The 11,802-nt window shown below is 36.8% G+C and overlaps 1 protein-coding gene across 7 annotated transcripts in view; it reads left to right on the top strand.

The window, feature by feature from the left end:
• The window catches only part of LOC129577992 (protein unc-79 homolog), a 16,351-nt gene extending 4,681 nt beyond the window's left edge, over positions 1-11,670 (top strand). For 2 of the 7 annotated variants that reach the window (XM_055465987.1, XM_055465976.1), the window contains 19 exons: positions 773-852; positions 1,476-1,532; positions 3,019-3,136; positions 3,207-3,564; positions 3,636-4,041; positions 4,127-4,457; positions 4,534-4,872; positions 6,350-6,620; positions 6,707-6,950; positions 7,036-7,174; positions 7,246-8,043; positions 8,114-8,568; positions 8,650-8,973; positions 9,044-9,115; positions 9,240-9,352; positions 9,428-9,582; positions 9,685-10,022; positions 10,094-11,083; positions 11,189-11,670. In XM_055465987.1, the coding sequence (XP_055321962.1) occupies positions 773-852; positions 1,476-1,532; positions 3,019-3,136; positions 3,207-3,564; positions 3,636-4,041; positions 4,127-4,457; positions 4,534-4,872; positions 6,350-6,620; positions 6,707-6,950; positions 7,036-7,174; positions 7,246-8,043; positions 8,114-8,568; positions 8,650-8,973; positions 9,044-9,115; positions 9,240-9,352; positions 9,428-9,582; positions 9,685-10,022; positions 10,094-11,083; positions 11,189-11,482 (5,882 nt within the window). In that variant the 3' untranslated portion in view covers positions 11,483-11,670. Of the gene's footprint in view, positions 1-772; positions 853-1,475; positions 1,533-3,018; positions 3,137-3,206; positions 3,565-3,635; positions 4,042-4,126; positions 4,458-4,533; positions 4,873-6,349; positions 6,621-6,706; positions 6,951-7,035; positions 7,175-7,245; positions 8,044-8,113; positions 8,569-8,649; positions 8,974-9,043; positions 9,116-9,239; positions 9,353-9,427; positions 9,583-9,684; positions 10,023-10,093; positions 11,084-11,188 lie in introns of those variants that run through there. The other 5 variants (XM_055466008.1, XM_055465998.1, XM_055466017.1 and 2 more) reach the window with 4 other exon arrangements.
• Positions 11,671-11,802: the final 132 nt, after the last annotated feature.

The following is an 11,802-nucleotide window of genomic DNA, read 5'->3' as shown; positions in this document are numbered from 1 at the left end:
CCTTTAACATAATAGAATTGAAATTTGAGTAGATGCTTTTTTTTCATAAAAATATAAATTAAACGATCGATTGATCAATTTGAAGGAACAATTTGGCGCTCATTTGCACTTTCCCCGAAGTTTTCAGCTTGCCATTGTGTTTGCGCTTATTTAATTTCTGTTTTTTCCTTGGAATTAGTGAAATCTGATTTTAGCAAATTAAAACAACACAACATAAAACACGTACTCCAATATAACACACAACAGCACTTTGAGTAATATATTAAGGAATCTACACTTGCATTTGAATTAAACACAATGAAAAACCATACAATTAACACACAATACCACACTGAACACATATACACTTACACATACACAATTTTGTAGCTAAGGACTTTGAATGAATGCTCAACATTACAATCAATTTTATTTTTGTTGAAATTCGTAGACGTATATAGTCATTTTTTCGATTGAAGCAAAATTTGAAATCCATTAGCAGGCAATAAATCTTAAAATTACAACGGATACATTAGAATTGAAAGCGGTAGATGCTATAGCAGTGCGAATGATAAATTAGATAAATTATCATGTCTGAAATAGTAGCTGAATGAAATAAATAAAACCAGCATTTTCGTTCAAATTAAATTTTGTTGCTCGAATTTTTAGATAAACAAAATTGCACATTTTTTCTCTGAAAGAGACAGGAGAAGCGCATGGGTCAATCAAATAGTTTGGATCGTTGAATAATCAATTGTTTTTTTCTTTCTCGTTTTTTCTTTTTGCAAAAAAGGTCCAGTTCCAATTGCAGTACCACAACCGGAGCCTCATTCAGTCGGTGGAGTACTCGTACATATGCCACACGTTTGTTCTGTATGTATACACACTCTAAATACAGTGAAAATTTCAGTTGAGAACTCATGACATATTTGAAAGTGTACTAAAAAACATTTTAGAGCAGAAATGATCGTTTCAAAAGAAAAATCAAGCATTGATCTAGACAATTAAGACAAACCTAGCTGATTTAAATTAAACGCCAATTCTACGCGATTCGTAAAATGATTCAATTCAGATTGGCACAAGCAACTCTCGTTGATTGGACATGCTATTCATTTATATTACCTATTTCAATATGGTTCGATAAGATGCTAGGTCAGCCGAGTGTCATTCGCTAAGAGAAGACGATAAATTCAGACAGTTGAAACAAAATTCAAAGAGACTTATAGGGATACATTACACAAACAGACACATACATATTTACACAACTTTTCATTTTTTCTTAAATAATAATTCCGTTTGATTTAATTTGTTCAATTTTTCTTATTTAATTTCTCCAAAAAAATCATTTGTTGTTCAAAAACTGAGCTAATTGAAATGGTAATGAAAATTTTTAATTTCAAATTATTGGTTATGGCCAACACCAACAACAAAACATGAACCCATTTATTGATTTATGTTCTGGAAATTATAGACATTTTTCACATTTTATTCTTTAGATAACTGAGCGTGGCCGAGAAAATGAGATAGCGCGATTTATTCATGCTACAGACGAGGTACTTTGTTCAATAGTTCAATCAAAATTTTAAGCAACCCCACAAAATCAAACCAAAAATAAAATCTTCCGCAATTTTTATTCGTTGTTGTCGATGTCGTAAATCATTTAACGTTTCATTTAAAAGTATTTCTGTTGACTTGTTTCAGTGTGTTTTCATTCTTAAGTGTTCCTCTAATTCCGATTCATTTGTTTTGTGTGTCTTTCGATTTCAGATAAAAGAAAATTCAACAGTAAAACACACTTACCAAACATTCTATCCATATCAAACCGTATTCTATCCATTTTTAAGTTGCTTTTTAATCCACATCTACCACACCCTATTGAATTTGTTAGTTAAATTCAGAACATTATGCTTTTTTCATACCAAAAATCTATAAACATTTGTAAATAATTTCTCTCTTCGTTTAGAACTTACAATTCATTTTGTTTCGTTGTTGAAAATTGCAAACATCTTTCCCGAACCTTTTGATTTGATAATGTTGTGTCTGTGTTCTTCCTTTTTTGAAAAAGTGATTTCCAGTGAAATTTGCCACCGAAAAAAATCTAATGTGATAAATATTTGTTTCAAAGTATCTTGTATGTGTGTGTGTGAAACCACTAAAAATCGGCAATTTTTGTACAATTTAATTGGTTGATGTTGATTTCGTGTTGATTTTAAAAATTGAAAAAAAAAACTTTTGTTCATTTTTGTCACCCTCTCAATAAGCTTCAATCCATTTAGTCCATTAACAAGCATATCAAGCCAGCAGGGTATGTACATAAAACGCATACGACTTGGATATAACGGATCGATTTTGGTTTTCCGTTTGAACGACAATAAGCACATTGAGCAGAGGAGCGTAATTTTGTCAATAAGCGTGTATTTTGTGCTATTCCTCTTAATGAAATAATATGTTTTGTTTCACGTTCGCCATCACCATTCAAATCCATTTAATCTCTTCTCTATCACTCTCTCTACCTGTTAATCCGTTTTCTTTTTAATCTTTGCCATTCGCATCATATCTTTAGTTGACTCTCAATTGCATTCATTTCGAATTTTCGTTTTTGACTTTCATTTCGCTTTCCTTTATTCGAATCATGATTTATTCGTTTCATTTTCCGTTCTGATACATTTTCAATGAAAATAAAACACACCACTTTTAGAAATCTACTAACATGGCTTCTAAACTACTTTCTTTTACTTCTTTTTCTTTATTTTCCTTTCGATGAGAAAGACAAAACAAATTAGCGAAATAACTGAAACTCTAGTGTACTATATTATATAGATTAATGTTTATATACTAAAACAAAAACATTTATTTGTGCATAGCATTTACGCCTGATCGTTAAAAAATTAAATGGCCACGAAAGTGTCGCGTGAATTTTGACGTCATGTCTGTTTTGTATTCGTCGTGACAGAAATTGCTGAATAAAAAGGAATTCTAACTCACATCACACTCCAAACTAATAGGATGATTTTTGGTTTTGTTTTTCTTCACCATCAGATCATGACAGCTACCGTTGAAACCGTACAGGAACAATTAGATGCGGCAGCTATTATGCCCGCGGAAAAAGTTTTGCCGGCAGTCGCACGATCGGTTACACTCACAGAAAACGACACTGGTAATATACTATTCATTGGATTAATCAGTAAAAAAATTCATAAATCACATTTCAAAATCAAACCATTTAGCATTGGCCACGGCACAAACTGCGTCCAAACCACAGTTGGTGAGTGCAAAAATGGAGAGTGAAGCGTTCGATACCATTGATCAAAGCGAAGACGCAGAATATGAATCCGATATTGATGGTGAAGACTTCTGGTACACTTCGGTGGGAAAATTTAAAATTACACTCGACACTCTACCGCAATCGTTACAGTACGTTTATCAGCTGCTGATTGAATTGCCAAACATTGAAAAGCCGGACATTCTGTATTTCATGTTACAATGTCTCAATGTGTTGGCACTGAACGGAGATGCACTTTCGAATGCAGCCAGAGATCATCGTGGATTCTTCATTTGGTGCCAGGAAAATCATTTGATCAAAAAGTAAGTGAATTTGAAAGCTCCGTTTCCATGCTGTTTTCTAAAACCATACAATTCATACAACATTTTCACAGTTTATGGAATTTGTGTAATGCAGAGCATTCGCACATCTCATCAGTTTGTGTACCGTTGCTGTTGCACTGCATCACCTTACCATTGGGATCGGATGTGTTTTGGCGCATTGTTCAGGAGGAGTTTCACGATCAGGATTGGCGTATTCGATTTGCAGCAGTTGAACGTGTCACCGTGATCACGAGATTTATGGATGCAACACCGATTCGAAACGAAGTTGGATTACAGACAGCATTGGCAACCGCATTCTGCTATTTGATCGCTAGCATGGATGACTTAAACGTATATGTGGCTCAACGTTCAACACTTTACTTGGGAACGATTCATGACAAAGCCGTCAATTCATTGCTGTTTTGTCTTGAGTCGCAATTTGATTTGTTTATTGTCGATCGACCGGTCGTTATTCAGGTAAGGCCATCAATCATTTCCATGCATCAATTGTTGCAATATTATTATAAATTGTTAATTTATTTTTTTATCTCGTATGATTCAGTCACTTTATCAACTTCACAATTCATTATCCGATCGTCGTGTTTTGTCCTGGGACTTCTTTTTGAATCGTTTCGATACACTGTTCGTAGAAGCGCAAATCAGTTTGGAGAAAACTGGTGAAATTCCCTATTTACGTGATTTGAAAAATTCGGAAACGGGCAGCGATGCGCTTCTAACGAAAATCAGCAAAGCACGTGAAGCGCTCAGTCAATCGGATACGACATGTAGCATGGCAAAAACGTTGAGTGCATCATTTGGAACGAAATGGCCATATAAACGAACAATGTCAGCACCAGCAAGCATCATACCACCGCGACAGGATTCAAAAATCGGTAAAAATTGTTTAATTTTACAATCGAGAACAATGGTCGAACATCAATTGAAACCATTTCCCATCGATTTTCACAGAGAAAGTGTACAATCGTCAGATATCGGCGCCGATACTCAAGAGGAAGAGCAGCCGCTTTGGTTTGGGTCAGTTTTTATCTGGTTCTGGTTCTAATGCTAATACTGCTAATGTAGCTTCTGCTAATGTTGGTCATGCTCAGCATCATTTGCAAATCAGTAGCACCCCCCATTCGCATTCACAAGGTGTGCATCACCATTTGCATCACTTGTATCATCCAATGCACATCGCACAGCCACAGACCTCGTCAGCTGGCACAACACCAACCACACCAAATCTCCTGAGTGAAAAACAATACCAATCTGGTCCTACATTTTCCAATAATATGATGGGGGGTCAAGGTAGGTCGTAGTGCATGCCCATTTTTCTTATTATCAATGGAATTCAAAACATACACAAAAAAAACTCAAAGTCCGTCTCAGTCACGATAAATGTGTCAACACTTGAACATATCCACAACATACTCTACCTGTCTCTCTGTCTTACACACTACACACACTCAAAACACCCACATCCAAAATCTCGCTGTCCTCACCAGAATTAAACTTTTCGAATCCCTGTGTTAATGTACATTTCGATGGAGTACATTTGTTTATCTTTCGTGTGAAATCTTCCCGTTTACTTCTAAATTTTGTTTTTTACTACAAAAGCGATGCCGACAAAATGTATCACAATTTTGATTTTCGACGCCATCTCCGTGAAATTTTCTCAATTAAATTAATTAACTACAATGTGAATCAATTATATAATTATGAAAGATGGCTACGATTGGATTTCCATCGTCTAGATATCGAATGAAAATAAATCATTTCCCTCGTTTTTTAACCTTTAGTTAATGTTCTAGTTTCTGTATTATATATATAGGGGTATTGCAACGACCATAAAATATATGTATTTCATCAAGTTTATCAAGCTCTTTCCAAGTTTATGCATAGTATTGAACTTTTGTTCAAGCTCTACCATCTAAATGTACAGTAAAATAATTTACGGGCACGACGTAAGATGGCGTTTTTTCTGGTAAAAAAAGTTGCAATATCCCTTTGATTATATAAACCCAATTTTCACCCATTTTGTTTTGAATCGTCAAAACCACTTTGTTAGACTAAATTTGTCTGTCGATTTTCCGTGTGCCCCTGTTTTTAGTTTTAACTGTTCTTATCTTTTGTATTTTGTTCCCAATTCTTCTGTCTCTGTCTCTGTCTCTCGTCACCACGCAAATGACACTCCTCAACTCGTTCATAGTTTTTTTTATATGTTTCTGGTGTGATTTAAATATGTTCGTCAAACATATCGAAAATGAGTAAATTTCATGAAAATGCTCTCATTGAAGAAATTCAGTTGAAAAAAAAAGTCCATGTTAAACGTCAGTAAACCAGACATCCGGTATGTTGTATATTTCATTTCTTATTTATGAATAGCCCATAATCAGAAAAATAGAATCTGAAATTGAAAACCAAACCACCCAATGTAGATCAATCCAACATGTAAATAAAAAAAAAATAGCTCAGAATCTCAGATCCTATTTATTTGAAACAAAAATATTGTAGCCGAAGCGTTAGTTGAATATATAAAATATGCATGCACTAGTATAGCACTTTATCATATTCGTATGCTTACTTATTTAGCCACCACTTTATTAGCTTTAGAACAAATCATGTGTATGATATAGGTAATAAGTGAATTTCCATAAAATAGCAAATTGACATTGAGTTATTAAATCAAATTCACTCAATTCGTCTAAATGTCCTATGCCCATTTTATCATATCAAAACAAAACAAACCCGAAATTAATTTTTCGTCTGCAATTTTGAAAACCAGATTTCCATGTTCATTCATTTGGGGGCCCATCGGAAGATCCATACATTTCGAACTGTTTACACCGGATTATCGACATCGAAGAATCGGACAAGGAAACAATTCATCTGTTGGTCTTTTTATTCATGCAATTTATGTCACGCTCCGATCAAGCATATCCAACGGAAGAAAAGCCAATGGCACGCATAATGATGATCGTTATGCGTCATTTGTACTTGTTACTCGGCTACAGTCCGATCGATAAAATGTTCCACATCACACCACCGCGATTAAGGTGAGCGAATGTGCCTTCGATAACTTTACTTGGACACAAAGGTGATTAATTGAAATAAATTTCTTTTTATTATTGTTAATCTGCAGGTGTTCTTCGGTATTTAATGCATTTTTATCGAATTTGCCGCAAATGCTCGATCAAAATCATTTAATGGGCGCCAGCATACTTGAAGCTATTTTGCACACACTGCTGTATTGCCCAAGCACCGCAACTGTCGCAAGCGCCAATTCAGAGTCGAGCCACAACATTATTTATTCATATTCGTTGTGGCGACTGGAGCCGCATGTTCGCCGAAATTGGCTTATGGCCGTTGAAGTCATCATGTACAAGGTATGACTTTTTTATGGAAAAAATGAACGCCATCAAGGGGAAAAATGTGACAAATTCACTAATTGCCTTTGTTAATTTAATACAGTATGAGTACACACAACCATCGTACAGTCAAAACGTTCATCACTTGGTTCGAATCGTTTTGAATTCACTGGAAGCGCAATTCCATCGATGCAAACGAATTCCGGCTACAGTTATGATGGAAATGCCAACACGTTCAAGAGGTAATTTTTGATTTTTGGATATTTGAATATGAAAAAGCATTTTATTCCACGAATGTTTCAATGATGGACAGATATGAGTCAACCATCGCTTAGTGGACTGGGAGATCGTGACGATCGAGATCGCGAAGATCCAACACCTCCAATCAGTCCGTTTATTGGTTCAGAAGGTACCAGTGGTATGGGCAAAGGGAAAACTACATTTGCCCAAAAGTCGGCTCAAAGTTTCAGTAGCCGAAAATATCAGGATTCAAGTTTAGAGGCAGATGACACAGAATCCGAGTTGGTGGCAATCCCCGAATCGGATTTGTCGGAGAGCACATTGCACAACAGTGTTCCCGGTTCATTCGATGACGGAGCACATTTCGATGAAATGGCAACAAAAAGTGAACAGGCCAAGGGAAAAGTGACAACCGCCAATTTAGCAACGGCACAAGTGGCTCTGTCCACCTTGAGTGTGGTTGAACCGAAGGAAAAAGAAGAGAAAGAAAAGGATACGAAGAAACCGTCGCGTTTATTCATGAAATTGAACAGTTTGGATAAGCATACCAAGCAATCAAGCACGGACTCATCGAAGATTGTCACAAAGTGTAGTGTGCAAGAAGGAGTTCGAATGATGGTCACACCGTCTATATTCATGTCACCACGACCTGCAATTGATATCGCTGCGACAAATCAACCGATGAACGTGCAAAAAGCGGTTGTTGTCATTCAAGACAACAAAGCGGGCAAAGATGCTGAACCAAAAGAAGCTAAAGAAACTAAAGACGTTTCCGAAGTGGACAGTTCGACAAAGAGTGCGATTGGATCGCTGCTAACAGAAGCATCGACTTCGGTTGCCATTGTAATGGCACCGACGGTGAAACCAACCAGTAAGCTTATTTTAAATTTCGTTTGTATTTGGGTTTTTGAAAAAAGAAATGATTTTATTTTCTTCTTTAGATCCCAATTGGGTGGAGCAAAAGTCAGTTTCACCAATTCCACGAACGTTGGGCCGACAGAAGCGTATAATCGAACCAAGCGTAACACCATCAACAACGCCGGTTCCTATATCAACTGAAGATGTCAAAGCAAGCAGTTCCAAACCAACGATCAAAGCCATCGATAAAATCGCTGAAATCGGATCGCCTGAATCACCGTTATCAAAGATGAGCATAATGCCAAACCCGTTGCCGAATACATCGCAAGCACAAGAAAATTTGGATGGCTTATTGTCACCAAAGAGTGTTACACAGTTGGAATTTCCAACACCCGAATTTCCAAATCCCGAACGTTTGTTGCCCATTGGTCAGCATGCGAAGGATGGAATCAATACGCTTGCGGATAAAGTGCGTGAAGTTTTGTCCATCAAAGAAATAAGTCATTTGAAACAGGAGAGCTCCTTTGAAAAGTCGGAGGTATTTTCCTTTTGTTCTTAAATCCAAATGACACATCCTCGAGAATTGTTGATATTAACTTTTTCATTTGTGTTTCAAAAGAGCACCGGAAACGATATTACACACAGCTCACAAGCGAATTCACCGCGCCGACTGATGAAACAATCAGCATTTGAGTCACCATCCAATGAAAATCGGTCAAATGCATACGATGGCACTCCATTTGCTACGGCCGCTGGCAAGGATGCAATATTAACGCAACGACAACGCTTGCGAAAAACGGGACCATTCGTTGTTCATTCGCAATCGATCCCAGACAGTCGAGCTAAGTATGCTGGCTCCTGGGCACCGCCACAATACGAATCTGATTCGGAGAATAACTATACTTCTGCTCAACCAACTAGCGCCAGTGGACAGAAGCAACAAGTAGGGATATTTTGTTTTTTTTTGGGGGGTTAACTATTTGATAAACTAAAAAAATACATATCTTATTTAGATTCCGCAGCAACCACCAAATAAAGAAGACAAAATTTGCCACCGTTGCTCAGACTGTGGCGTTGAAATAGAGGTACAGTTGTTGATTTTGCGATATGTTTCTTAATAGTGCTAATAACATTTGTAGTTAATAGCATAAGAGCGCTATTAATAATATGACATGTTAATTATATTTTTATTTGCTCGCATAACTGTAGGAGTACAGTGATGAGGAGATTGGCATCATGATTACCATATTGAATACATTCATTCATCGTGAACCAAAACTTGCGGCGCCATTCTTGCCCGAAATCTTAACAATTGTCTCAAAGTAAGCAAAATATTCATATTCCAAATAGAGACGGAGCGATACAAAAAAATTTGTTTGATTCATTTTTTAAAACAGGTTTGCGAGTCATGTGAAGTTCCCATGGCAATATGAGAATCCAACACATTTACCAGGCGGTTCACAATCGGTTGCCCATCAATTTATTCGCTGTGTTTTACATCAACTCGCACCGAACGGCATTTTTGTCCAAATGTTCCTGACACAAATGAAAGGTATGGTTATTTTTTTATTCGAAACAATCAAAAATTTACATTTTCTATGGAAAATGATACAAGAAATTCTCCGAATAAAAATTACAATGATATTTGTTTTAGATCGGCAACGAAAGAAATACTTTAAGAGTATTGCCCGAGCGCTAATTGATTTTAACGAACTCAATCCAACCAGTCCAATTCATTTGCTTGTCGAATCGTTAAATTCAAAGAAAACCCTACCAATGGATACGCTACCGGCCACACTTCGAAACATGGGCGAATACTTGAGTTGCATTCCACTCGATGTGGGAATAAATTTAAGCTCTTGGACGACAATCGGGACAGGAATTGAAACCCTATTCCGACGTCTAGTTTTAATTTTGAATAATTTGGATAACCCAGACTATTTGCTGAACATCATAGTGGCCGTATTGAAAATTCCAACAGTTAAAGAAAAGGTATTTCTAATAAACATTAAAAAAAGCAGAAAAAAAAGAAGAAAAACTAAACATTTTGAACTTGATTGCAGAGCATTTTGGATCCATTCTGTAAAGTGATTAGCCATTGTGTTCAACACGCAACGCTTCAATATAAAGTCTTGAACGATATTTGTTGCATGAATGCGCGGTCATTTTCAAAGGAGCGTGATAAGCAGCAATTGTGTCGTCAACTGATGTTCGAATTAGTTCAAGCGTTGAAATTTAAAACAAATATTCCGGATGGGAATTTGTTGCTATTGGTGGGATTTTTGTTGGAAGATAGTGGTGGTACATTGCCACCAGGGATTGTTCCAGATCTACCTGAACATCCATCGCTACCCACCACAAATGCGACTGACTGCATGCGTCAATATTTGAATGATTGTCTCGATTTCTTGGCCGATTTCCATACGCTGAACAAGATCAAGAACTTCAAGAGTTCGAATGATTTGAACGAAGACACGCTGGGCGGTGTTTTGAAGGGTGCCATCGCACAATATTTGGCACTGGAAATGTCACGAGGCAATTCAAGAGATAACAAAGCCGTCGCCAGATACTTACCATGGTTATACAATGCACCGTCATCAATTCAACAAGGACCGAAAGAGTTTTCGGAATGCATCGGCCATATGCGATTGCTTTCATGGTTATTGTTGGGTGCGCTCACGCATACGGCATTGATGTCACGGAAAGGTGGTAATCTGGGCCAACACGGAGCATCCGTTCACTATCACATGCAACACAGTGCTCATACCGTTGCCCAGCCCGTACCACAAGAGGCCAGTTGTCATATTGCCGATCACATTCAAGTCATTTTTGCCGGTTTTGTTGAACAATCCAAATTGGCCACATCGGTACTTCATATGTCATCATTATTTCATGCATTCACACTTTGTCAGCTGTGGTCAGTGTACTTGGAGCAAATCTCCTACTTGACCGCACCCTCAACCGATCCGCACAACATTACAATGGGCATTTTGATTGAATTCTGGGGCAAAGTTACGCCGTGCATTCTGAATTTAGTTTCTTCGTCGAAAGTGGTAAGGATTTTTGGAAGTCTTTCCGCATTCTCCATACAATGAAAATAGATTCGATTTTTCTTCCGAAATTAATTATTATCATTAATATGGACACTTTCATTACAGATGTCGGAAATGGTAAATTTGCACTTCATCAACTTATTGGAGGCATTGAAAGAAACACGATGCACAATTCTGACCAAATTGTTGCCACTTTGGAGTCCAGTGTTGTCATCGCATTCACAACTTTCGGCCACATTGCAGCAACGACTAAAAGCCGTTCGTGATTATGAACAGGATTTGGAAAATCCAGATGTTCAACAATCGGAGGCATTGTTGAAATTCCTTCAGAAATTGCAATTTAAAATGGGTCAAATAGAGCTACAATCATCGACCGCCACTCAATTCTATTCGATTTAAAGTGTGGCTATAGCAATTAGAAAGTTCAGTATGAATAAATTAAACGCACACATATATTTATGTTTGATAAATGTTTTAATTGTTACTTGTTTAGAGCAAACAAAAGAATAGAATAGAGAGTAAATGTTGTAGTCGAAAGCGAAAATAAATACTCACAATAAAGCATTTAAACGAAATCAGAATCGAAATCAATTATTCTTTTTTTACTTCTCCAAATGAGTTCAAAAAAAAATATGCATGTTAAAAATCGAAAAAGTATTCATTCACTTTGTAACGTATTCCATTGTTTACGAGCGACAGCAGTGCCAACCACCGTTGAC

Source organism: Sitodiplosis mosellana, unplaced genomic scaffold, assembly GCF_009176505.1.
Source record: "Sitodiplosis mosellana isolate CC-2019 unplaced genomic scaffold, AAFC_SMos_1.0 Smas_scaffold_1, whole genome shotgun sequence".
NCBI classification, from domain to species: domain Eukaryota; kingdom Metazoa; phylum Arthropoda; class Insecta; order Diptera; family Cecidomyiidae; genus Sitodiplosis; species Sitodiplosis mosellana.
The sequence above is the reverse complement of the archived record's forward strand: the minus strand, read 5'-3'. Positions and strand labels throughout refer to the sequence as shown.